The 27,606-nt window shown below is 40.0% G+C and overlaps 3 protein-coding genes across 3 annotated transcripts; 2 read left to right on the plus strand and 1 right to left on the minus strand.

Moving 5' to 3' along the window:
• Positions 1–957: 957 nt before the first annotated feature.
• EVX2 (even-skipped homeobox 2) lies at positions 958–4,555 on the minus strand. Its single transcript, XM_045031796.1, has 3 exons — positions 4,132–4,555; positions 2,854–3,104; positions 958–1,587 (listed from the first exon to the last, which is right to left on the minus strand). Exons 1-3 carry the CDS (start codon positions 4,553–4,555, stop codon positions 958–960), a joined length of 1,305 nt encoding a protein of 434 aa, XP_044887731.1.
• An 8,660-nt stretch (positions 4,556–13,215) lies between these two features.
• HOXD13 (homeobox D13) lies at positions 13,216–14,826 on the plus strand. The gene is given in 3 exon segments (XM_044978366.1): positions 13,216–13,237; positions 13,240–13,869; positions 14,576–14,826. Coding segments are annotated over 3 exon segments (903 nt in total).
• A 6,015-nt stretch (positions 14,827–20,841) lies between these two features.
• Positions 20,842–21,901, plus strand: HOXD12 (homeobox D12). The gene is made up of 2 exons (XM_044978575.1): positions 20,842–21,403; positions 21,663–21,901. The coding sequence occupies exons 1-2, from the start codon at positions 20,842–20,844 to the stop codon at positions 21,899–21,901; spliced, it is 801 nt and encodes a 266-aa protein (XP_044834510.1).
• The last annotated feature ends 5,705 nt before the right edge of the window (positions 21,902–27,606 follow it).

Consider the following 27,606-nt stretch of genomic DNA (forward strand, 5'->3'; position numbering starts at 1 on the left):
ATTGACATGGCAGTAACACTGGTGGTTTTTGATGTGCCTTTCTTCAAGTTCAAGGAAGTCCCTCCAGTAGCAGTGGCTTGGTATGGCAGGTCTCAGTTATCCAGTGGTGGCTTTTCAGAGGCAAAGGCGTGACAGACATGTGTGGGAAATAAATCCAAGAGCCGTTTTACGAAAGAAAAGAAACAGAAAAACATTAAACTGAGAGAAGTACCTAAGGTCAATGCTTCAGGACAGCATCCTATACCTAGAGAGATTCAAGTATTTCCCAGATCGGGTGGATTATGGTAGTTGGAAAGCGTGAGTTTAAAACTGCCTCTCCGACTCCTATAGAGCATGCTGCCAATCTCACACTTCCCGTCCCTTTACCGGCCCATCCACAGCAGCCTCATTAGCTACCGCTCTTTTCTGCAGATAACATACGCGAGGCATTTCCAATTGATTCGAACTAAAACGAAATCAGAGTAACACAGAAACACTTTTCTCTTCTGTTGACACCCCCCCCCCACCTTCTGTCCCATTTCCAGACGGACGTGGCTGCAAGCTTCACTCAGTCCCTAGGCCAAATTCCCCTTGCACAGGGGGTGAGGTTTGGCTCAGGACCGACTGAGGGCGGCGGGGCTTGGGCCCAGCAAGGAGAACAGAAGCTTTGCACCCAGTGACACCGGTGCAATTCTCCCGGAGGGGTGGCGCCCCGGGCAGCCTTTGGCCGCTGCGCTGTCCCGCAAACCCCGCCCCTGGGGCCTGCAGGCATCCCGCGCCTCGGGCTGGGCCCCGGGGGGTGCGGGAGGAGTGCAGGGGAATGTCAGTCTGGGTCCCAGCCCCCTCCCCCGGCTCGTGTCTCCTCCAAAGGGGGGGGGCGAACGATACAAAAATAGAAGGAACTTTTCCAGAGCCCGGCTGTGGCCCCCCCTCCCCCGCCCCTTGCAATGGGGTCGCCCCCGGCTGCGGGCGGGGTAGTTATCTGGTGAGCGGCGCCTCCTCCCGCTGGTCCGGGGAGGCGCCCGCGGTTTTGCTCAGCACGGCCGCCGAGTAGGGCAGGAAGCCGCTCTCCGCCCGCTGCGAGGCCGCCGTGCAGGGGAAATCCGAGCCGGAGCCGCGCGAGCCCAGCGCCGCGGCCGCCGCCGCCGTCTGGCTGCTGTGACAGCTGAGGCAGGAGCAGGCCGTGGAGCCGGCCGGGGGCGCCGAGGAAGCCGCGGCCGCCGCGGCCGCCGCCGCCACCGCCGCGCTGCTGTTGAGCCCGGCCGCGGCGGCGGGAGCCTGGTAGAGGCCCGGGTGGCGGAAGCCGCAGAGCAGCTCCGGCCGGGAGTAGGGGTGCGAGAGGGCGCGGAAGGTGTCCAGCGGCCGGATGGAGGTGGCGAAGGGCGAGGCGGCGGCCGCTCCGGAGGCGGCCGCCGCCGCCGCGGCCGCCGTCACCCCCACGTGGGGATAGTAGTGCAGCGGCACGTGCGAGTGGAAGGGGTAGGGCAGGCTCCCGGTGGCCGCTGCGTGAGTCATCATGTAGGTGTAGAAGCTGGGGTCAGCCGGGTGGGGCCAGGACATGGCCAGGCGCTGCCGCTTGTCCTTCATCCGTCGGTTCTGGAACCACACCTGGGGGAGGGGAGACACAGAACACGGGCCGGCCTTAGACAGCAGCGCGGCAGCGGCTTCCGACACAAACCAAGCCCTGCTCCGGCCGCAGGACCTCCAGAGCAGGGCACGGCTGTGCCGGGCGCGCTCCCCTCTCAGTACCCGCCCCCGCTGCTTAGCCTGGCTGTGATTTATTTATTAATTATCCCCCTGGTTTACCACCTAAAAACCTTCCTCCAAATTCGCGCACGCACAAAACCCGCTGACATCAGAGACGGTTAGGGCTGTCAGGAATTAAAAATGAAAGTGGCTCCTTTGAAGGAACCCAGCTGCTTTTATTGGGAAGCTTTTCTGTTTGCTTTTTGTTAATTGCACGGTGTTTGCACACGGCAAAATATTGTTTGCGTTTTGTTTTTAAAAGCAGCCATGCAAATGAAATTCCGAGTTGCAAACGCTGCAGCCTTGCTTCTGCCCTGTAACAATGGGCATTTGCATCTGCCTTCCGCTTTAGTATCCTTGCTTTATATTATTTTCTAAAGCTACTTTCAGGAAATGAACATTCCAAAAATATAGATCTTTCCGAAGCATGAAGGAGAGCGTCTAAGATTCGCCCTCTGTAACGGAGCAGCTTGTTTTCTTGTCTCAAGCTTTTTAGTTCTCCACTGCTTCTCCTTAATGTCCTATAATTAACCAAATTATTTAAAATAATCCAACGAAAAGAGATTTCACCTGAATAAATCGCTGAAATGCTTTGTGCCAGTCAGACTCTAAATCATTTTAAATAATACACCATTTGTCTTTCAAGTGCTTTTGTTCGAAATGGGAGAAATAGAATTTTATTATAGTGACGTCTCCAATTTCTCTGCTTCATTTTTTTTAAATATCATCGTTTGTTTCCTTTTTAACGTGCAAATGCAATACAAATTGACAAGGAAAATTAAAAGGCAAATTAAAAAAGTTTCAACTCAGAGAAACAAACAAACCCAACAGGAAAGACAAGACCGGATGTTCTTTAACCAAAAGTCACAAATAAAAATAGCTAAGAAACCAGGTGGGAATTATGCAATACTATTTATTTTTATGTTCTATTGTTATGTTATCATTGGATTCATTCTTTTGCCATAAAGGAGGAGGGCATAAGCCACTGCATTTTCCTGTCAGTAAGAAGCATCTGTTTAGCCGGGAGTTGGGCTCGATCTCATATTTTAAGCTCCCAGACAGCACAAAAGCACCAAAATCCAAATCGAGTGTACTAGCCCCGCGTTTGTAGCGCTTCAGCTGAGATACCTTGATGGTGGTCTCAGGGAGGTTGAGCGCTGCGGCCAGTTCGCACCTCCTGGGCCGAGACACATAGTTCTCCCGGTAGAACTCCTTCTCTAGCCTGGCTATCTGCTCCCTGGTGAAGGCGGTGCGGTACCTTCTCACCTGGTCAGCCCCAGAGCCTGAGCTGCCCAGTGCGTTGCTGCTGTGCAGGCTGGTTAAACTCGAACCTGAGGACGAGGTGGTGGTAGTAGGAGCTGAGCTGCTTTCTGAATAGCCTGGCAAACAAGCAAGGAAATTGTGAAATAAAGATTTGTTCCTCCGGATGTGTTTGTGTGTATTAAATAAAGCAGGAGGTAACGTTACCAGTCTGGCTGTGAACTCTGATAATTAATGCTAGCTGTCATTGTTACAAATTGCTGCTGTTAATAGAATCAATAAAGTTTTTTTAAATCACTTCATAACGAAATTATTCTAAGTAAATTAGGCATTTTAGTAATTATAGAATTCTAGTTTACTTGGCTAATTTGCTGCAGAAGAGTACATATGCAGAGCACAATTTTAGAGATGTGGTACCGCTCTCATACTGCGATGATCTGATAACTCTAATCTGTGAATCAGGTTTAACAGCTACATGAACGTTTCTTATTTTCGTTTGAGAGGCACAAAATAAGTGCAGCCATAAACAAAGCTATGTCTTGCATTATGGTGTAGATTGTTTTTCTTTTGACACATTTGACAAAATGCATCTACTGTTGCCCCAAAGAAATCCATTGATTATTCTCTTATTACATTCCCCAATGAAAATAATTCACCAAATTTATTTCAAACCTGGTACGATGGAGGGATTTGAATAGTCAGCGTTATCAGAGATTGAAAGTGAACAATGGCCAATTATTATTAGTGTGAATACACAATGACACATTTTATACGTACAAAGAAAGACAAATACACACATATACATAGATACATAGTTTCTACGTATCTATATACTGAATTTACTCCATGTATGTATATTTGTATAGATGGAGAAATACAGACAGATCTACAGAACGAGAGAAACTATAAAAATACGCATATATAGTTATAAATATGGGAGAAAGAGAGCGATTTCCATGAATATATAGAGACACTTTGCAATATAAACACTGTTTAGTGTATCTTGTGTATCGTAATAACACATTAATAATAATTGTGTACGGTTTTAGCAGCGGTTTTACTATAGAGAGAGCACTATTTCCATAGGCTAACAAGTTTAATCAAATAACAGTACCGTTTAGATCAAGAGAATCAAATAATATTTACCTTTGTTATTGTTTTCCTTCAGCTGGGAGGAACTCAGGCTAGTTGGGGAGCGGAGTGCTGAGCAGCCCACCTCCACATCACTGTTCATATCTGCCTCTTGAGCAACTTCTGAATAATGGCTAATTTTCTTCCTGCTTTCCGACGGCGCAATTTCTGAGGAGACGTTGCTTTCACTGTTCTGGTGTTGAAGATTGAATAAAGTGTCTATTTCAAATTTGCCTTTGGCAGGGATGTCCCCTATAGTGCTATGCAGAGAGGCGGAAGTTAGTCTAGGGCTGAGGCGACCAGTGTGTTGAGAATTTTCAAGGGCCTCCAGCACTGCATTTCCAGCTGAGTCTGACAAATTCGAGAGCCTTTTGCCAGCTGTAGGGCTGTGCAGCCCTCTTTCCATCAGAATCATCTCCTTTCTTATTCTTTCCATCATCTCAGCTTTATCAAAAATGTCAAAGTTGCCGGGTTGGTCCTGTACTAATGATGAGCTGCAGCAGGGGCTAATTCACATTCAGCCCGGCAAGTGTCTCTAAATATTATTATCTCTTTTTGAGGGAGGCGTAAAAATTGTGGGATGCCAAAGCGAGGGAATGACTGGTCAAAATGACCCATACATCCTTTCTAGCCCGAAATGTCATTCATCAAAAAGTAGTGCTCGTCATTAAGGTAGGAATGACGCTGTTCGAATAATCATTTATTGTAACAGGTTTATAAGCAAATAAACACAAGCTTCTGTCAGTGGATAATGAAGGCGGCTTCTGAGCAGACAAATATATCCAGGTAGAAAGAAAGAAAGACAAGAAGTGAAGAGTAAAGCTCTTGTCCTTAACGTGATCAGATCTTGCTTGAATTGCTCTGGGGTTTGGCCTCTGGGGTGAAATTGACAGTCTGATTAATAAAATGAGCTGTGCAACATTTCCCCCTTCATTTAGGTGCATCATTATGCTCTGATTTTTGTTTTGTTGCCTTTTAGGTCCTAATGATGCAGCTTCTTTCTCATTTGTCCTCGGACAGAACTACATGCTAAATAATAGATAATGCTTTATGTATCTAAGAGCGGATTTTAGAACGCAACTAAAGGAAATGTTGGAAGAGGACCTGCGGACTGAGACTGCCCTTCCACTGTATTTTATTTACTTTTCCTTTTCAGTTAAGAATGCACTCGTACTTTTATTTAAGAATGTTACTAGCACACACCCCAACTATCCCCATACACACAAACCTTATACTGAGACTTTTAAAAACTATTGCAGCTGGTACATAGCAGTTTAAGTACCACAGCAGCCTGCACATGGATTTATTGTAATCCTGGGGGGGGGTTAGTATATTTTCCTCGCTGCATCCTTAAATATGGTGTCCTTCTAACTTTCTATAATCTTGCTTTTTGTCGGAGATAGTCTACGATTTTTTCCCCTCTTGGGAAAAAAATTCGCTGTTGTGCAGTTTGATGGCAAAAATGTCCAAATAACGTTAAATGCATTCATGATTTAAAGCACCGTACTGCCGCACTGTCATTTCATTCTCTAACCAGGTTTCTTTTTACACCCTCCCCACGAAAAGTGAAGCTTTTAAAAATATATAGATATAATGACTTGATTTTAGTATTTCAAAAGCATCAGATATTAGTAAAGACATGCTCCTCATCATCATTCTTTCTCCAAGGTTACCTGTGGCTTAGTTAGATGAGCTGTCCGCTGTTTTCCGGGTTGATCCGGAGTAAAATGTCTTGTGCTGTAAAGGACACGGGCTAGCAAGCTTAGTAGACGTGACTATCGGAAAAGCTCTCCTCAGTGATAACTTTGATAGTAATAATGACGCTGATGGCAACCATTTAAACGAAGATAAATCCTTTGTCATTAGCATCTCTGGAGTACTCTTCAATAGCTACCCAATCTCTACTTTCGGAGAGATTTTTTTCTACCCACATAGTAAAGTTTTAGATCCTGAGTTTCTGAGTTTGATCAGGTATAGAAATATTCCAACGTTTCCTGTGATTACATAGGATTTTTTTTTGCCAAGAGAAGCTCTTCCTTGTAATGTTAAAGTCACATCTCCTAAATTCCTATGCTCTTGCCTATGATTCGTACGTCGAAAACGGGATTCTTGTCGGCTTTTTAAGAACGTATTCAAAAAAGTCTCCCTAAAAATTCCATGAAATATTTAGGAAACGTTCTAGGCATTGTTTATAAAATCCAGCATTCTATTAATGGGAGTTTTGTGTCAGCTCTTTGAAATGTGAATTTAGCTGCAGTTTGGTGTCCTATGTTTTACAGCCCCAAACCAGACAGAAGTAACTATCAACTTTCACTAACCGTAGGGAGCTTTGAGCAGTGTGCGTAATTTAAACACGAAAAACCTCCATTGTAATAGAAGGAATGTAAACGTCAACGCCTTATATATTGCCAGCACAACCCAAGCGCACACTTTCTGAAACTACGTTTCTCCATAAATAATTTTAAACCCGTAAGAGATGGTGATATATTTGCCTTTCTTACCCCAATATAAGTGATGACAAAGCGGTATCTTCTGTTTTATCAGGAGAGAGCACGATTTCCTACACCGATATTTACTGAAAAGATAGAGTTGTCTGACAATCTCCATAAACTGTCCTGTTATTAAAATGTTATAAGGACAGCAGTTCCCTGAGATTAAACAATTCTGAACAGAAGGGTGACGATGTACATATTGGGCTCTGTTTGTAGATACTGTAAACACTGCCTAACTTTAATTCAAAAACTTCTCTATTGTTGACTATAGCTGGATAATCCAGACTGTAACCAAACTTTCCATGGGAAAAGATACTGGTCCCAGTTAGATACAAACTTATGTTTTACCAGTTGAAATAATTATTATGCAAAATAGCCTCCAAAATATAGAGCTGAAAGCCTATTTCGTCCAGATTGAATAGTGCCTTACCAGTTATAGGAGGGGAAACGGAAGTCTGTGGGTTGCTTTATTGCTGTCGTTTGGCGCCCCCGTCTGTTTTCTTAAATACTTTAACTGAGTTAGCATCTCCCCCCCCCACTTTTTTTGAAGACCACAGCTAGACACCACATCTCCAACACACTTACATCTGAACACTACCAAATCCAGTAGAGTTTTATATTCCAAAAATGTTACTGTACCACTAAAAAGAAAATAACTGTTTTATGATATATTGCAGGTGAAATAGGCTACAACAAAACTCCCAATGTGAAAAATATGTTTTACACAAGGTCGACTGTGCATTACCTTAATTAATGTTTTGTTACATTGTGCACCTTTTAAATAATACTAATACTTCAGTTTATGAATAACGTGTTTCAAAATGTAGCTACATACAAATTACATGCCATAAAGACGGTAATAATCCTCTCTGAAATAAATATTAAGTAACAAAAACGATAAGCATAATACAATTAATCTTTCTTCTCAAGAATGGATATCCACTAATAAGCTAATTGTTTGATATTTATATTCTTAGAAAACTAGATTGATATATTTTTATAAATGTTTATAGTTTTTTCTTTTAATAATGAGTGCAGTCTAGAAAACTTTCAACACATATTTAGAGGGTTATATCAGCAAGCGAATGTAAAGGAAGTGATATAGACCGATGAAAATAGATGAGTTTTTGCTATCCTCTGTTTACTCAGTTGTTTTTATAAGCTTTAAATAGCTGCGTAGGCCTACAGCCAAAGGGTTTTATTTTATCTTGAGAGTTGTTACTTATGATATCAAATAATATTTTGATCATGTCTGTTAAATCTTCACTGAAAGAGAAATTCATATTAAATCGACTGAAATCTCAACCAGTTTTTAACTAGCTTTAATGTGTTCTTGGGAACACTGGCTAAAATATTTTTTTTCTTTCTTAACTTTGGGTGTTCAGAGGTAAATTTTAAAACATTATTATTATTGCAGGTAACATACAACGTGTAGATGCACTATTTCAGGTGAGAGCTAGAAAAAAATTCTGGCTGCATATGTCTATATTGTCCCTCAAATAACTAAAGGCCCGGTGTTGCAGTTGATTTCACCCAGGCATCTATAGGAGGACGAAGGCTCAAGTATATAGTGATCAATGAGCTTTGCCCAATTGTTATGAAAACTGGTGAAAAAGAGAATTTTCATGTGTAGGTGAAATGGTCTGATGAGATCTAACGTTATTGTACAATGTCCTTTGCCCTTGACTTGACTACTCACAAAATGAAACTAGAGCCTATGTTTGCTTTATTTACTTCTAGATCTATAGCGAATTATAGGAAGGCTTGTTTTATGAAGAAAAAAAACACGCTGAGATTTATTGCACTAAGGCAATACCTGAAAGTTTGTGCTAAGACAACAGGTTCACTTTCTGTAGGAACCCTCTTCCCTCCTTTGTAGTATATCTATCTATCTATCTATCTATCTATCTATATAAACGCAGGTATTTCACTCTTGCAAGCTAGAAAGTCCAATTCTATTATACAAGGAAACAATACAGTTCAAACTTACATTATTAATCTGCACTCTGAGCTTCCACAGAAAAACGTGTAGAGCCATCTAGTGATAGAGCTGGGATCCTGCATCGTACAATATAATCGTGGGAAATGCTGAATGGTGCAACTTGAGAGAATGTCTCTCTCTGCTTACACCTCAAACTCTGCAAAAACTGGAAGCCATTTAATATTGTTGCTGAAGACTTACTGCTGGGTACAGCAGCTGCCTGGAGTTTTACTGGAGACATCCGTGCTTTCTATGAGCCCATATTCTTCTCCTGTATATAAAGATATAATTAAAGTACACATATCCTACATATATACATATACTTATATTTATTCTACTTCCTAGTGAGAGGCGGACAAAGCTAGAATTATTATTTAGGAGGACTCTAGCATAGTTGTCTAATTACTTGTGCTTTTTAAAATATTTCACTGCCATGGTAAATATACAACTTGATCACAACTCAAAGAAAACTTTGAGCACCATATATTTACAAAGTTAATAACACTGTGTTTTTTTGCGCTAGCTTCACTAATGGGACGTGTGATGCTAAATTCAGCTGATAACATTTTATGTGATGTAAAAGTTATTTCGGTTTAAACCGCACCGTTTTTAGTTCCCTGCAGCGACTTGTATGTTGCATGTATATGTATATGTACATACTTGTATGTATGCCAGCACGAGTTATGATTCTAAATATTGGCTGGGATTTATGAAAGATTTTATACCCGTTTATGGGCGGGGGGAGGTGGAAACATGTTAAACACTCACGTTTGCTTATAAGTCGTATTGGATTTTGTAGAGACCACTGCGCAGAGTGATACTTTTCAATGTTCTAAAGCTCAGGGGACTGGACTCGGTGACCTCTCAAGGTCCTTTACAGGCTTACATTTCTATGAGCCTATGAAAATGTATCTTCAAAAGTCAATTGACTTCCTAAATAAAGTTCTGAGCATCCATAAGACAGATTTGGAAAACATTTTAACAAATATCCTTACACGGCAATTAAGCCTTTTCTTTATTGCAATTGTTTCAATTTCTACTAGGTCTTTTTGTTGAGTTGGAAGAAAAAGAAACACAGAAAATAAACAATGTTTGTCCACTTAGTCACTAAAAACATAAAGTGGTTAAAATTAAATAAAGAAATCTAGCGAGGGTTGGAGAAGGTAGTTGTTGAAATATTACTAATCTCCTTATTTTGTATGTGAGCTGTTCAGGCTGAACCCAAAAGTGCAAAGTTCCTTGGTTTGCTAGGTATGGTTTTGTTCTCTGCAGCAAACCATAGCAATAGACCGTGACTTCAGAAGGGCAATCGAAATGAAGAAAAAGATTTAAAATATAGCTAAGAAGAGGACAACGTTACCGAAGCCAGATCACATGACAGCCTGGAAAAGAGGTAAGAGAAGGGGGTGGTGGAAGGATGAGGGTGTGTTTTCTGGGCAGAAGGAAAAGAGAGGTGAAAGAGACTAGCACAGCAATTGCTCAATCCGTATGTTTAATTAGGACAAAGATTTGAGCACTAAGTCTAGTAGATTTTTCCGAAGATTTTTAAGGACATGAGATATTTTCAAAATCATAAAATGCCGCATAGTCCTTTATGGGAAGAGCCCAGTAACTTTCCTGCAAGATGTGCTTGCAGATATCTTGCTAATTTATTATACTGATGCCCGTATTATTTCTAAATGGAAAATTTAATACAGATATGGTGTCAACTATGCATACACTTACTATACTCTAGAGGGAAGGAAAATTATTCTGTAACATTCTGGAGCAAATGAAAACATCCATTATTACGATCTACTAACAAGTTTCAAAGTTGTCAGTTGCCATTGCCTTCTAAAACACTTTTTCACAATCAATGAAGTAGATAAGGAATTGTTTTAGAATACTTTATTATCAAAAGTATAATATTACACAGAAGCAATAATTAATTAGTCTAGATTCTTGTTCTACACCTACGTGTACCACATAGTTAAAGCAACAAATCTTAACACATGTAAACTGGGTGTATATTTGCAGACATTATAAAGAGACTTTGACTTATGAGCTCATTATTTTTATTCACATTCATAATATCCTGTTCGTGCAAAGCATGAGAGTAAGGCAATGCTGTGTTTTTACACACCTCACAAAATGGCATATTACTGAGTTTCAATTATTGATCCCAAACCACGGTTCAGAGACAGTCTCACTGGGCATGGAATCATAGAAACACTCATTGAAGCGAAAGTCGTATTTGGTCTCATTTCGCGCTAAGACATAATAACAAATTAATTTGCTTTGATGTAAGAGGGCTAAAGAGGCAAGAAACTTCATACTTTAAGTTTCTTTTGTTTTTATTAATCGCTTTTTTACATTTTTGTGACAGGAAAGATAATTACGATATACGTATTGGCTAGAAGAACTACAGTACGAGATAGAAACAGAAAATTGCACATGGCCAATGCAATACACATTTTCGATCTTAAATACCTCAGAATACTCTATATTTTAGTTAAGAATCCATGGGAAAGCTGAATTCAGTTAAATAAAGGAATGAGTCTTTACCTGTATCCTTAGGAACCACTTCCCTAATTAGGAACCATTTTATATCCTGGGAACAGATATTGAGTCGGTTTATACTTGAGCGAAGTACGTAGCCCTGTCTGGTTTATTTATTTGACTTCTTACCTGATTATGAAAGATTAACAGTAATTAAGTGGTTGGAGCTAATGAACACGAACTTGTGTTTGCCAGGCGGTTGTTATTGTGATTATTGGCACCAGTTTGTCATTCCTCACCCCACTTCCAGAAACTGCCAAATATTATTAGACTTGCTACAAAGCTAAAAGACCTGCTAGTACTGCGAAGCGGTTCGCTTTCTCATTCAACTCACTTAAGCCAGGGTTACTAAAGAGAGATCACAGATTTGTTTTATATAAAATACCCCAACGGGCTTGTGATCCTTGGTTGTTATTATCAACGCAAACTGCATTTCAAAACAAAATTATGTCATATATTAATTTCGCCTTCCATAACCTGTTCCTTTCTTTGAATCTTCCACTGTAGGATGTGTGTGTGTGTGTGTGTGTGTTTTAAGCATTCAAAACATTTCTATTATCATTTTAATTTAAAAAAACCCCTCTTCCTTTTACTTCGGAGAAGCTTCCCTGTAGTAACTTTTTGTTGCATTTTCTGTCCAAGTTTGCGTGTTAAGTGTTTGCAACAAGTAAACCCAGAGCAAGAGCGCCGAAAGGAGCCAATCCAATAAGCCTGAAATACGTTTATAGAACGTGCTACATTTTAGGATCTTTGCATTACAGCAAGTTCAAAACCGAACACAGCACTCGTGTCGATTAGACAATATAAAGATTTGCTGCAGTCTTGGAAAGTTAATCCTAGAGCCATAATAATAATAAGCAAACACGGCATTTTAACTTGTCAGTTTTACCACTAGATTAACTGACACTTCAAGAAAAAAGCCACATGTAATGAATCCCAGGTTTAACATCTTGTGCAGTACACAGACAGTGGATTTTAATGGCTATCAGCAGTGATATAAGATCTGCCATTTATGTGTGCGTGTGTTTTTGTGTCTGTGATCTTACACACACGCATATATCTATATATGTTTATGTACTATACTTTTCAGAAATAACGTAAACAGCACTGTCATTTATATACCCTGCTAGAGCACATAGTAAGTTGCGTATATTTATCTAGTATCCAAATGACAATAATAACAAAACCATGCAAAGTCTTATATTTCTTAATAAGATAGTAGAAAGATACTGCAAACTTCCGTGTAGCAATCATTAATAACTAAAAAATGTCAATACATCTACTTAGGAAAGGAATGTTTAATTCTAAACTAAATGGTTATTTAAATACATCCCCCTTATGTGCATTTAGCAGTAACCGTTCAAATATTGGAGTAGGATCATTAATTAAAACAATTTGGCTGCTAATAATTATCAACTTTCCCGTGACTTTGAGCCATAATTTAAATAACCATGTGACTCGATAATGAAGTAAGAGACATAATCTCAAGTGTGAAGAACTGCAGTAAACACCGAGATATTCTGGACAATGACGATACATTTCCCTTCCGTCCCTTCCTGCGCATTAGATCTACTTCCTTCTCTGGGATCCGTTTGGTCTTGCTTTGTGCTGAATAATTAAAGGGTTAACCAATACGGTAAAAAAGTTGGAGCGCTTGTTTGTTTTCTTTCTTTCTTTATTTTAAGCCTGTTGAAGCGATGGAAGCTCGCCGGGAGATGAAAGCGCCGCTGGTGCGGCAGAAAGGGGGGCCATAAACCCCCTCTCCCACTAGCGTAATCAGCGCGTTTCGGAGTAAACGCCCGTGGATCCACACTGTAAAATATGAATAAGTGAGGCAAGGGGACACGCCGGTCCCGGGCAGGGGCTGAGAGCTCAGAACTCGTTCATGCGCCTGGAGGATCACATGCTCCTCGGCAGCCTATGAGGCGCCCCCGGACTCCAGCAAACTAATCTGGAGCAGGCCGCCCCCACCCCCTTTCCCCCTCCCAACCTGAAGTTAGTTTTTATAAACGTACCACAATGATCTAACCTGTTGGAGGCAATAACAATGTGCACCGTGCCTAGCCCGGGACCGAGCCGCAGCCAGGGATGTGCAAGATCATGAGCAAAGCCGCGAGATGGAAGGATTAAGAGGAGACGGGGGCGGCGGCGCCTCCAGCCAGTGCCGCAATTTTCTCTCGTCGCCCGTGTTCGGGGCGGCTCACTCGGGCCGCTCGGCGGCCGCCCCGGGGTTCGCGTACGCTGGGGGCCCGGAGCGCTCGGGGTCCGCGGCCCGCTCCGATCCGCCCTCCAAAGAGTGCCCAGGCTCCGCCGCTCCGCCGGCCGGCCCGGCGCTGGGCTACGGCTATCACTTTGGCAACGGATATTACAGCTGTCGGATGTCCCACGGGGTCGGGATCCAGCAGAACGCCCTGAAGTCTTCCCCCCATGCCTCCATTGGCGGCTTTCCCGTGGAAAAGTACATGGACGTCTCCAGTTTGGCCAGCACAAGCGTCCCCGCCAATGAAGTCTCCTCCCGGGCCAAGGAAGTGTCCTTTTACCAGGGCTATACCAACCCTTACCAGCACGTTCCTGGGTACATAGACATGGTCTCCACGTTCGGCTCCGGGGAGCCGAGGCACGAAACATACATCTCGATGGAGGGCTATCAGTCTTGGACTCTGGCTAATGGCTGGAACAGTCAGGTTTACTGTGCTAAAGACCAGGCCCAGAGCTCACATTTTTGGAAATCGTCCTTTCCAGGTACGCGAGGGAGAGCTTTGGTCTGAGTTTAATTTCCACCCTGTGTTACACTAGCCGGCCTGGCGACCTGGTTACTCTGCGCACACAGCCACCCGGGGTAGGGGAAGATGTTTGTTAAGAATATCACACTGTGTTTCCACCCTGTGTGGTAGATCCCAGAGCCCTGGAACTTAGCATGCCCAGCTGTCCTAGCCTTATGGCTAGTTTTAATTTGTTCTGATGATTGGACTTCTATTCACTTTTGCCTTTGATACTTTGGGAAGCTGTGCAAATTGATGTCTCGAATGCTTGGGATTATCTGTTATTCAGGCTAGCACTTAAGACTCACCCAGAGTAGTTAAGAAACTGCATGCGGTGAGTGTGCACATGCACAAAACCACTTGCAGACAGACACAGGGAAACACACAGTAAGCAAAGTTCTCTGTGTACTTTACATACATGTAACTAAACTCAACCCCCCCCAGCAAATGCACTGCGAAACTTTGCAGGCTCGCTACCATGCAGGCTTGGAAAGCGATGACAGACCATCAAGATTTTCGTGCTTTAATAGCGTGTAAATAATGCGGATGTGTAAATAATAATAATAAGCTGTAAACAACCTAACGTTCTTTATTTTCCCATGAAAACCAGTGCCCAGCAAGTATCAGTTAAGATTTAAACTCCTGTCATACAATTCTAATTTTTCGCATAATGTCTTTTACAATAGGGGACGTTGCACTAAACCAGCCAGATATGTGTGTCTACAGACGTGGAAGAAAGAAGCGAGTGCCATATACCAAACTGCAACTTAAAGAACTCGAGAATGAATATGCCATTAACAAGTTCATTAACAAGGACAAGAGGCGAAGGATATCCGCAGCCACAAACCTGTCTGAGAGACAAGTTACCATTTGGTTTCAGAATAGAAGGGTGAAGGATAAGAAAATAGTCTCAAAGCTGAAGGACAATGTATCTTGATCTATTGGTTGTGGACAGTGACGGAAATATAAATACAATTTACGATCAGCTAAAGACTTTTGGAAAGACTTGAAAATATATTTAATATTTTCCCCCCTTCCTACGGCGGCGAGATTTTGTGATTTGCTTTTAATTAATGTCAGCATTTTTCTGTGATCCGTGGAGAATGCTGCCAAAACTTGACTTTGTAGTTCTGTTTCTTTCTTTTTTTTTTAGTGTATTTTAATATCTTCTGTTCCTCCCTCGAGGCCAGTATAAACGACTTTAAGTATGTTGATCAGTTACAATTATAATTTTCTTAAATACTTATCTGTTTTTTTCTGTAAAATTGTCTCCGAACAGCCGGGTGCCACGACTGTCAGTTGTGATTTGGTATCATAAATTTCACAACGATGCAGAATTCTTTTTAAAAAAATAATAATTAATGTAATGTAATTGGGGATTAAGAAATAATTACAACACTGTTCTCAGTCTAAAGTAAAGTGAGCCCACCAGCATATAGAGTGAGTGGTTGTTAATGTGAAAATAGCTACTTTCATGTAGTTGGGAGGTGATTATTCTTTTTTCAGAAAATAATGTTATTTGGAGCCAGATTGGAACTAGAAAAACATATTTAACTTCAGCTGTTTCCACGACTGTCTGTATTCCACATATTTTGGGGGATTTTACTTTGTCATTTGCAGATTAATGATTTCATACTCCCTAATTTAAAGAATAACAAAATATTCTGTGCAGATGCATTTATTCGAATGCATCACACACAATTACTTCAAACAATACAGTTTTATAGGGTTATAATTTGCTCTTCATTAGTAAAGATAGTCCGAAACAGATACATTTTATCAGTTTATAGCTAGCTAGGTAGCTGCATACTAGGATCACACAGTTAAACTGAATTCCAGTGTTTAATCATATTGCATATAGAGGACATGCTGTATAAAGGTGTGTATAAACGTATGTGTATTTTTATATAATGTATTGGATGCCCTATTATTCCTGTTTGTCTGAACAAGCACAAGACTCTCCACCTTCACCCTATCATGTGGTTTGAAAACTTCTTGTTAAGAAGTGAAGCTTGCTGATACCTTTAAGTTACAAAAATACACGGGTGTTCATGAAAGAAGCAATAAATGATGATTTTCGAAAGATGCCATAATTTATTTAGATCAGAGAGGCTGGCGGTTGTGTTTTAGTTTTGTTTGAATCTTAGTGTGCTGTTATGATACCCATGCAGTGATTTTGAGCATACAAGTCAGTTTACTGCTAGGAGAGAAAAGAGAAAATCTCTCCATTTATGTCTCTTGTAATGATTAAACTATGTTGTGTTCCGAACTATTATTATTTATTATAATAGCCTATTGCTCTAAACACGTTGATACTTAACGTATGTGGGTAAGACATACACTAAGTCACTTTCCATCAAACGGTATTGTTTCCGTTCTTGTTTTAAGGTCTGCTTTTACTTGGAATTGTGTTGGAAATGGGGGCTCAACTTCAAAGCCGTGAATAAGTTTGTCAAGAGCTCCTTAAAACATCTTCAATAAAAACGATTTCCTTTCAATAGAACAACAGTTGAAGAAAATCGCATTTATTTTTACAGCATGGCGTTTTGCAGGCTGCATTATGGAAAGGCTACTTTTATGGCTTGATTGTTGTTGGGTTTTTTTAAGCAAGTCAGATATCTAACGACAGGCTGCATTAAAAAGTCGAGAATACATCCCAAAGACGGAGCTCTTTGCTATACCAGATATTTGTATAATGAGTAAAAGATGCTTTCTGCTTACAGTTTGCTATATGAAACATAACGGTGGTTTTCCAGCAACTTCAGCTCCACTGTGATATTTCGTCTGCGCAAGAAATGCAGCTTCTTTGAGCAGCTTTGCCGCGTTTTAAATGTTCCATTTTAGAATATTCGTTGTGTCCTTGGGCCCGAATCTGCATTCATACACCAACAAGCCTCCCTGATGCAGCTGGTGTGGCAGAGGGTGGAGCTCAGAATGCGGCCCAGACTTTTTGTCAGCCCCATTCATTTCACAAAATGACCTGTACAGCTAAGTGTTAGGCTCACACGGTACCCTTACGCTTATTCCCACCCTCGCCCCCACCTTCCTTTTTAACTTGGAAAAAAATCTCCCTCCGCTGGAAAGCTAGGTTCCAAATTGGGTTTTCTTTCCCTGGGAAAATAAGAGACTTTGGGGGAACATAAAATCTGTAACTTGAAGTACATGGAAGGTAGAGTAAATGTCCAAAAAAGTGTTGACCCTTCTCTGATAATCAATACTGCCTTTGTTTAGAACTTTAAAAATCCCTTTTCTCTATATATGCTAAAGTCAGTCTGTCTGTTAGAACCTTTTCATCCCATTTTAAAAATACTTTAAAACTAAGAAATACTCATTGGTTAGATTTTTTTATTGCTAACATTTAGTTTTCTTTTTGCCCAGAACTCTCTCGTATTCTGTTTTGATGTAAGGTTAGCCTTTACTCTCAGTTTGTATCAGAATACTGAGATGTAGATTTAGGAAGATTACAACTCCACTTTACATGCAAATTATACATTAGAATGAAATCTGAACGCGCTACTAACTCAATCACATGTGAGGAGTTTGCTTTTAATTTTTGTCCCATGGAACCTAACGTGCAGAAATAGAGAGAAAAACACAACTATAGTCAGAAAGGCGAGGGCTTCCTTTTTGCCTTATCATCTGCATTTCGAAGCATTATTTAAAAATGATACTTTCTGTAGATACACATGCAAAGAGCACGGAAGTGATATGGAAGAAATTAAAGAATGCTTCGGTAGAAAATATGGATAGCTGCGTTGGTGCTAGAGGCAACGTTTACATCACAGGCTATTGGGATCTATACAGTTGTTTGGAATATCAGATGAATTATAATATACCCAGCCATTGTTTGTGCAGTGTACATTTCATATCACTGCCTGCACCTCACTAAGATACCTTATGTCCCCACAGTTTATGTATAGTAATTTATTTTAGACTAATGAAACGTAGCATAATCATCATGATTCTGCTACTATATATGATTAATGTACTCACTAATTGTGAGAAATAAAAGTGTGAAAGAAAGTTCTATTTCACACTATTCATGAGTACATTGATTATATATATTAGCAGAATTATGATGACAATATATTTATTATATAATGTATGTATAGTTTTATTTCACACAGTTAATGAATACATTAATAAATTGAAATGAAATATGCCGTGGCGACTTGGCTGCCCTGTATTTACCGTTGATCTTGACTCCTATAGTTGTGCACTGGAGTGAGCGCGGATGTATAGGACAATCCTGCCATCTCCTGGACAATCTCTGGCATAGGCTAGGAAAGCACTTCACTCCCGTTCCAGGTGCTGCATTTCCACAGTACAAATGACAACTTAATACCATTAATTTACACGGCGCAACGTTCATATTCAAATGGAAAGACTATGCCTCTAAAATCAAAGGCGTTGGAAGCGTAATCAGGTCTAGTAGTCACACTACTTTTGATTCAACACTTACCCAAAAGCGCTTAAGAGTAAAGGTCTCGATCTAGCTATAATGAACCATTACATTTCTTGAACAAATAAGAATATAGAGATATGCACGTTTTATTAAAGAATATGATTGAACAAATGATGCATGTGTTTACAGCTGAAGATATCCTCTCCAATAAGAATTCTGGTCACTGCTATATTCACCCCACCACGGGCAAAAACTTCGAACAAGGATTACATTACGATATATTTTGTCATGTTTGGGCAGACTTAAACATAACCATTATTTTCTGCAGCTACAAATACCTCTGCTGTATGTTCTTGTTGCTAAGATTTTTCTTTCCACGTTTATTTTATTATTAATTTACAATTATAGATTAGTTTAAGGTTAATTGAAAAGCCCTGGTTTCTCTAACACCATAAAAACTAGTTTGAAGTGTCACCTTTCTTTCCGGTAACAGAGCTCACATCTATTCTTTTTTTTTATTGGGAAAAAATATACTCTTTTGAACACAAAATGCCCATTCCTTTCTTCTGAGAGGCCAAACGCAATTACAGCTTTCTTTATGAAACGCTAGTGCAGAAGAAAACTAAACTTTTCCCAACTATTTTCCAGCATATTGAGAAAGGAAAACAAATAAGTTAATAAGAGAGACTCAATTGGCAGACATAACTCAAACAATAAAAATTAAGGGCAGTGGTCAGTAATATCCTCCAGCACTGCTTGTGTGGTCTTGTGTGGTCTGGGGGATAATCTGGAGAGTAATCATTTAAAGATTTTCTTCCAGGGCAATGAAATTACTGTATAATTTACTCAAAATTCCCATTAAACAGAAAGACGAATTTCATTAGGAAAATGTCAAGACTGCCAGTGCCTCTGATCTCCTCATAGAAAAAAGCCAAGATTAAAACTATAATTAACAAGACAATAACATGGAAAATTAACCTTTAGTGTTAACCATGTTTGATATTTTAATCGAGCTAATGTAACGCGATGAAGTCAGTGCTTTATGTTTCTGTCTGAAGCTGGGTTAAGTCCGTTGTGGGGACATTCCGTTTATGGAGCAGCGTGTATGTATATACTGTGTGAAATGTATTAAATGGATGGACGCCGAAAATATTATTTAGAAGTCGACTTTATATTCCGAAAACCTGCTCTGAACACCGCTGACTGATGAAGAGTGATCTCAAAAATATCCAGGATCATCTGAAGCTTTTTCCTCTGACAACTTGCCCCATATCATCACCCTTTCCCCATATTTCCGTATGTTTTAGCACATGGGTTCCAGCTCCCCAAAGCTCCACAACTCATTCGTTCACCCTTTGCCAAAGCCATGCGATATGAAGTGTGGACGCTCACTAATGTCATTTTTAATGCAGTTGTTATGCAAAAAGCAGGGGGGGGGGATTCTTGAAATCATGTTTGACCCTGAAAAACTCCCAGTGCCAAGAGCTGACCTCCTAATGGCGGAAAAATAAATGCCGTGGAAATTATGTCATATCAGTCAGGCAATTTAAACTCGCGGCGACCACTCTAATTATTGCCGTGGCTTATTGCACCTCCGATTAAATGTGTTTTCTCGCAGTTTCCAAACTAATTCTTAGCTTCTTCCCTCGCCAGTCCTTATTAATAAGCCTGATTTGCGAAAATGAAAATAAATCAATAAAACATGTACTTTGGGCGCGTTGTTCTAAAATGTATTACACGTGATATAAATATATTATTTGGAGGGTTTTTTTGTATTACTTTGCAGTGTTAAAAATAAAGTATCCTCAATAAGAAACATGTTGGGAGAAAGAGTGGAACACGTTTGATTTTTAAAATGTAAATTACTAAACGCCCTGTAAAGAACACAGACCTTCAATGATTACACTTTCCCCCACATGGGTGATAATGCAAGTAAAAATGTGTAAATCTGAAAGGGGCATAAATCTACAACTAGTCATATCAGGTCATTATCATAATAATACCAGTAATAGCAGATCATCAACGAGGATTTTAATTTCAAGCATGTATATATGCATGTATATAAGGATGTTTGCAATAACAATATATGTACACATGCATATGTAGATATAGCAAATAGCTTCACACCTTTACAATCAATGAGGAAACCCTAGGTGAGAAATAAAGCGTAATAATCATAATGATCGAGTCAAGTGGGCACAAGGAGAAATCACAGTTCTCCTGATTCTAGCTAACGGATCTAAAGCTTTTCAAATGTTCGTTTTCTCCTATTTTCTCTGTTGTAAAGCAGCGTTCCACTCCCACTCCACTCATTTTTATAGGAGTGGGGACAGAGCTTTCTCCTCCCCCTCGCAAGTTAGGGATTTTAATATTTCAAGTATTACTATAATACTTAGAACAAGAGGGCTCAGTGGGTGTAGGCGGTGCTGGAATTACCGGCTTTGAAGAACCTGTATGCAAAGTTTCGTCCAATCGTTTTAGGCTTGCCGCTTATTCCCCGTTGTAACTAAATCCTGCTGTAAGAACAGCTGAAGGCCTTTGTTGGAAATGTGTGATCGCGGTCTCTACAGATCTGGCTACGTTGGTTCTCTCTTGAATTTGCAGTCGCCGGACTCCTTTTATTTTCCTAATTTGCGGACTAATGGCAGTCAATTGGCGGCTCTGCCCACCATTTCCTATCCCAGAAGCTCGATCCCCTGGACTTGCTCAAGTTCGTGTACAACTCAGCCTCAGAACCACGCTTTCAGCGGCTCCTCGCAGCCTTACCTTACGGGCTCTGTTCCAATCAACATCAATTCCAACAGCAACAAAGAGTGCCTGGAAGAAAACAATAAATACTACGCCCACGAAGCGAGCTCCAAACAGGAGGAAAGATGCAGGCAGAGGCTCTCGTTTGCCAATGACCCAAGTATTACTCATCCAACCAACTTAAAGCCAGTGAAGTATGACCACTCCAGCCTGCAAAGAGGTTTGCATGGCTCATCGGCTCTTTTTGAAGTGAATTCCTCTCCTTCAAGCTTAAAGGAGGACATCAAGAATTCGGTCAACTTGAACCTGACAGTGCAGTCTGCAGCAGTCCAGTCATGTCTGAGACCTTCAGTGCAGGATGGTATGCCTTAAATAACTCACTTTATCTAGACGAGACCTAGAGAATAATTTTCTAAAAGACCTTTAGAATTATTTTAATTACACGTTTATCCATTTGTGGAGATAATCAGTTAATCTGATAGGGTAGCTAGCTCTTGTGATGTCCGGTGTACTTGACAAAAACATACCTTGAGCAAGTTACATTTAAGTAACGCGGTGTATTGCATGCTCTGTGTATTGCAGACAACTTATCCATTAAATTATCAACATGTTTGTTGTAGGTTTGCCTTGGTGTCCCGCCCAGGGGAGATTAAGAAAGAAACGGAAACCTTACACAAAACAACAAATTGCTGAATTGGAAAACGAGTTTCTCCTCAATGAGTTTATTAACCGACAGAAGAGGAAAGAACTATCAAACAGACTGAATTTAAGCGATCAACAAGTTAAAATTTGGTTTCAAAACCGACGGATGAAAAAGAAAAGAGTAGTAATGCGTGAGCAGGCGCTTTCTATGTACTAGACAAATATCTTGCCATCCCTGTACTGAACTTGTCTTTTGCAACTCTAGCGTAGAGTATATTCCCGATAAAAACGTTATTATTATTATTAAAGCAAATTCTAGACGTTCTAAGCAAACCTTTGGGGCTCTTGTAAATTCGCAAATATTGACTTCTTGGCCAAAACGAAGAAAGTAAACCCCTCAAAAGGCTACATTAAGACCTGTATTATCAGCTCTTATCTTTAATTTCCCTTTATAATAGATTTTCTTATACTTTTTTCTTTCCTTGGAGGATGAGCGTTACTGAGCTAAGGTCCATTTCTCTAACTGTATGTAAACATAAATTTGCAGAAAAAAAAATAAAGAAACATTGACTAGTAATGATCTTGGATATTTAAATACTGGCTAGTCCCTTTATATATTAACTTTCCCTACAGTACGAGAATGCTCTGTTTGTTTATTTTGTGGTTGGGAATAACCTGTTTTTTTTAAATAATGGAAGAGCTTATAACAAATAAACCCTATTTTTAATAATCCATTGATGTAATGGCATAGATCCGAGAACCCAGAGGCATACAGTTTAACTGGGCACGTGACTTGTGCGCAAGTGCATGGCTTAACCTGACTACACGGCTTCATAAGCGCCCAAAGGTTTTCTGCTTCTTGCATGTTGAAAATGATGCATTAACTCCTGCTACTTATTTAAAAAGGGGTCGAATAAATCTCTCTTCTGCAGTCATAGGCTGCGGCAAACTGAATGAAAATGCCTGAAGTACTGGGGGTAAAAAATCCTTTGTGTATCTTCAAACATTCATGTGCGACTGAAGACTGCAGTTGTCTCCTGCAGCCCTGCCCTTATACCTAGACTTTTAAACTAGGAACAGTGAATGGAAAATCAATGGTCAGGCCTTTGAGCCCTTTGCCGCAGCTTCTGACTTGTATACCACAAAGAAATACATGTAAACGGGCTGCCTTTGGCTTTGGTTTTCAGATGCGCAGAATGCTGATGGTCTTATTGCCTGCTCCATGAAAAGAAAAGGAACTTTTATTTCGACGTATAGATGGGTCTGTCTTTGTCAGCAAAAATGTCGAGGTGTCTCCCCCCCCCCCACACACACACACGTTCACTGCCTTTGAACAGCCTTGACAAAAATAATGCTCTCCCAGTCACCTCCATGATACGATGGTTTGATTCACTGACCAGAATCCAAGTGCAAAACTCAGTGTCTCAGCTCCCTCGCCCACCCCACTCTCCCGAAAGAAAGAAGCGAAATGTCACTTGCGAAGGAGTTTTTAAAAACTAGACATTCCCCGGCCCCCGCCGCCAACGTTACTGTAACTTTGCTCTGTTTCAAGCTGCATGATCTAGAAATGGAACTCAAAAAATCTTGTAGGTCGCCCCATTTGTTTGCTGCAAATCCTTTATTTGGTGGCCCGTGCTGTGCGCAGCCTACGCTGCCTTTAGCCTTGTTGGTCGGGATGACTTTGGCCTGGTCCAAATGTGACACTGGGGGAAAAAAAATAAAAATCAGAGCACCCTGTTGTAGGCGATAAAGATGCAGTTAATACAGGCCGATCTGCAATTTCTTTTCAATCACATACCTTAACAACAAATACTAGCGCCAAAGAACCAGGTAAACACTGAAATCTCTCCGGTGCATTACTTCCATTACTGTTATTTCATCTGGCTGTTCAAATGAGCATTTCGCACATATTTTTAAATGAGGACAAAAGCTTCTGTGCCTTTGTGCAATGCAAACACCTCCCGTTATAAATACCTCTAACTTCATCGAGAAGAGCTCGACACATTTTCCAACTCATCTGATGTTTTTTAAATGTTTCATCGAATTAAATCCATTTCTCTTACTTCGTTTTTGCGGGTGATCCGTTTACCTTAAATGTAAAACTGATTTGTGAGCAGTACGCTGAGCTCTCTACCAGATGCAAATCAAATGAAAATTACATATATTTACTGGCTTTTATATTTAAAAAATTTCCAGGGATCTTTAGGTCCTGATTAAAATGTCTATTGAATGTATTTTTCACGTAAATCAGTTTTTAATGCAGAGGCTTTTTATGCATGCGAAATCTTGGGCTGCCTTTCCTTTATAATAATAATTCAAAATGACAGAGACGGGGTTATACTCGTGTTTTTCTGATATGAAATATACTTAAATGTACTTCCTTCAAGTCGAGTGACTAAGGATCAAAATGATAGTAAACAGTACAAAGAAACTATCTATTTATACAAGTCTAGTGACTGTCTGAAATCAGCTTCAGCGTTGGCCAAAATATAATTTTAAAAAAGACACATTTGAACTTTGCTCCTATCCAATCATCAGCTTTAAAATGTGTTATGGCAGTTGTAAGGAAACAGTCTTTACAGCTCATTTTGGATATAAATACTGGCTTTTTTGGGGTGCAGTGTATCAGCAATGTTTCTGAATGCCTGAGGCTGGTTGCTGCAGAAGAGGAAAGCGGTAACGGATCCAGAGATATTTTCGATGATAAGAATAAGAGCCAGCAAACTGAGGATTAGTATTTATGTCTTCTAAATTATCATATTACCTCATTACACAATGGAGGAAAAAATACGCCTGAGGATCTCGCTATTCAAAAGTGAACACTTCTGAAAACCACCAGCGAAACAATGCATTCTGAGAACTCCAGAAATTAGATTTTTAAAGATTTTTATTTAAAGCTAATGGGAACTGGCAAATACAAATCTCTTCTTCTCCTGGTATGTTCTTCGATAATAATAATACAAAGTAATTCTATTGAAAAAATCCAGAGGAAAAGACCCCAAACTTCTGAAGCTTCATTGCTGATCCAACCCCTCCCCCTCATACTAGTCCTTTCCAATATGTCTAGCAAAAATTGACTTGTTTATATTGCATTTTCCACCTTCCTCTCATTACATTTACAAACTGCCCAACCATTTTATTTCTTAATTTTCTAATATTAAAGCTTGTGAGGCATATTGGATGAAAAAATGTGAAAAGAACAATGCATTATTCATTAAGCTTAATTGCTCTACGATGCTCACTTACTGTGAATCTATATTCTTTATTGCCTTGAAGTGAAAGTAGAAAATAAAAGAGACGTTGGATCTAAAATATATAACCAAAGCACACACAAACACACACACACATAAACACACACACAGAGGCACAATATTTTGTATATAAACTGCAACCTTAAGTATAAAGCAACTACCGTCGCTCTGTGTGTATATACATACATGCAAATATACATATATAGAAAGATATACCATGTATACACACACATTCAGTTGAGTGTGTGATTAAATAGATAGATACACACACACACAAAGATATACATACTATATATATCCATGGGTCTATATACATATATAATTGTATCTAAATACATATACACATACATGTATGTATTAAATAAATATCTATATATTAAATAAGTAAACACGAATATATTCTCATCTATGTATATACTCCTAAATTTAATTATCTACCTATAGATTTCTGGGTGTGTGTATGTCTATGTACGTGCAAATAAGCACACAGACATACATGCATTGTAGCAATACACACAAACACACATACTTTCATTTATTCAGTCCAACATGAACGTCTTTACATTCGGACCGAAACCTAATTCGGATAAGCTGATTAAGATAGAGTTTTCATTCCTGCTATTGCTAAGGAAAGGAAACTCTGGGTGCTTTTGTGTTTCCTAAAAGAGCATAAATAATTAAAGTTTGGCAGGGAGGAAAAGCTTTCTTGCAGAACTGTAGTGGCAATAAATGAAATGACTCAGAATCTCTTCTCCAGTCAGTTTTTACGAGAGCTGCCAGACAGTGTCTGTTCACGTTCTCCAGATACTAGGGGCGCCATAACAAAGTTAAGGTCAAGTTAGTGTCTTATCTTGGGTGGCACAAAAATACCGCATCTTCTCTAGCCGGACTGGGTATATTTTTAAATCCGAATGTTATGCAAGTCGTCTTAATTTTCACGGAGGTCTTTTGGAAATGTCACTTGGACAAGTATACTTACTAATTCTAGGCAACGATTGCAGATGTTACAAGACGCCTAAGGGTACAGTATTCGCTTGAATATATCCATTATGTGCATTTATGTTTCGATGCTATTTCATCTGCTTGGAAAAAGGATTACGTGTAGTTGGGCTAGGATCCAAAATGAGGTAAAAATGCTTTAGCAATCAGGGATTCGCACATTCATCTCATTCAGGTGGAATCTTTGCGGTGTTATTGGGTGGACATTCAAAAAAATAGATTGTTGGGTTTTTGGTTTTGGTCAGGGATTGTTTCCTAATTGAGCTGTTTTCTTATTAACAAATCGTCGGCATGTCGTTGAACTTGAATTGCTTGAAATTGGTTGACTCCTACCCCAATATCTAATTGATTCTAGGGTTTCTGCAGCCAAAGGAAGGGATACGGTTTCGACTATAGCTTACTTAGTTGTTTTGGGTGCTAAAGAAAATGAAGTTCCATAGGTTCATAGCTCCCTATCAAATTAGTAACTTAGTTTTGAGAAATCCTGGAGCATCGTGCAAACGAATCTTTGCCATGTTCTGCTGGGAACTCAGGGTGGGAAGGGACACAGAAGCCATTTTAGCTACGCAGTCATCATTTTTAGTAGATAGTTGTTGCAGCAAAATCTAAAAGGCTTGAAAAGTCTTCCGCAAGGAAGGAAATCATGTGTTATGTGCTGTGCGTTGTATCTAATGGGATCTTTAGTGAGTATATCTGATGGGATAAATCAGATTGTTGCATTAATGGTGATATACAAGCGAGGCACCCTGAAAAAAATAGATTGAACTTCAAGTTATCTGAATGGATTTGGACATAGTCCCTTTGGAAAATAGGAAATTATGCTCAGATTGGGAGCTGCTTTGACGACCCTTGTATCATATGGACACGTTTGAAGATTTTTTTTGGGGGGGGGAATCGGAATAAAAGATTTCATACTTCTACCTCCCTCTTTCTACAGCTAAAAGCAAAGTGCGCATAGTAGGTGTCTGTCATTGCGGATACCCCTGCTACCACGCAGTGCAGATGTTTTATATCCCATCGGGTTATACTGAGCCCCTTTTCTAGGTTCAGCCGCAATAACCAAGTTAAGATTCTGGGTTTCTTTCTTTCCTTTTTGTTTGTTTTCATTATTCTTTCAGTCCGCTTCCACACCTGTAGGGGCTTTGCATTGTGTGAGATTTTAAGTCATCTGTGGCCTGAGTGTTTGCAGACACTATTCTGAAAATGCTTGGCTTTCAAGGTTTTTTTTCCCCCAAAAGTGATTCTATGTGGCATAACGGCATGGTTTTTTTTTAATTTGGAGACGAGCATGCCCTGTGGCTAAACTGGACATTTTGTACAGGGGAGGAACAAAAGATTCCTCTAGATATTTGGTAAATGCCCTCGGAATGAATAATTGTCTTGGTGCAGGGTTATTTCTGAAGCTTATTAATTAATTAAATAATTTTGTTTTCATACTACGTGGCCCATTTTTGTGCTCATTTTAGGTATAATATTAAAAAAAAATAAGATGGGCTAACGCTTATTATGTGGCTCTGCGTTAATTACCAAAACTCCCAACTATGAAATGAAAATGAACATTGGTTGAAGTTCATGGTATCCGGTCACTTTGTCTGATATTCCGCTTTCCAAAGAAATCGTGGCTGTTGGGTTTCTTTTCCTCCAAAGATATGATGTTGTATCATAATCTCTC

This window comes from Mauremys mutica, chromosome 10, assembly GCF_020497125.1.
Source record: "Mauremys mutica isolate MM-2020 ecotype Southern chromosome 10, ASM2049712v1, whole genome shotgun sequence".
In the NCBI taxonomy this organism is placed as follows: Eukaryota; Metazoa; Chordata; order Testudines; family Geoemydidae; genus Mauremys; species Mauremys mutica.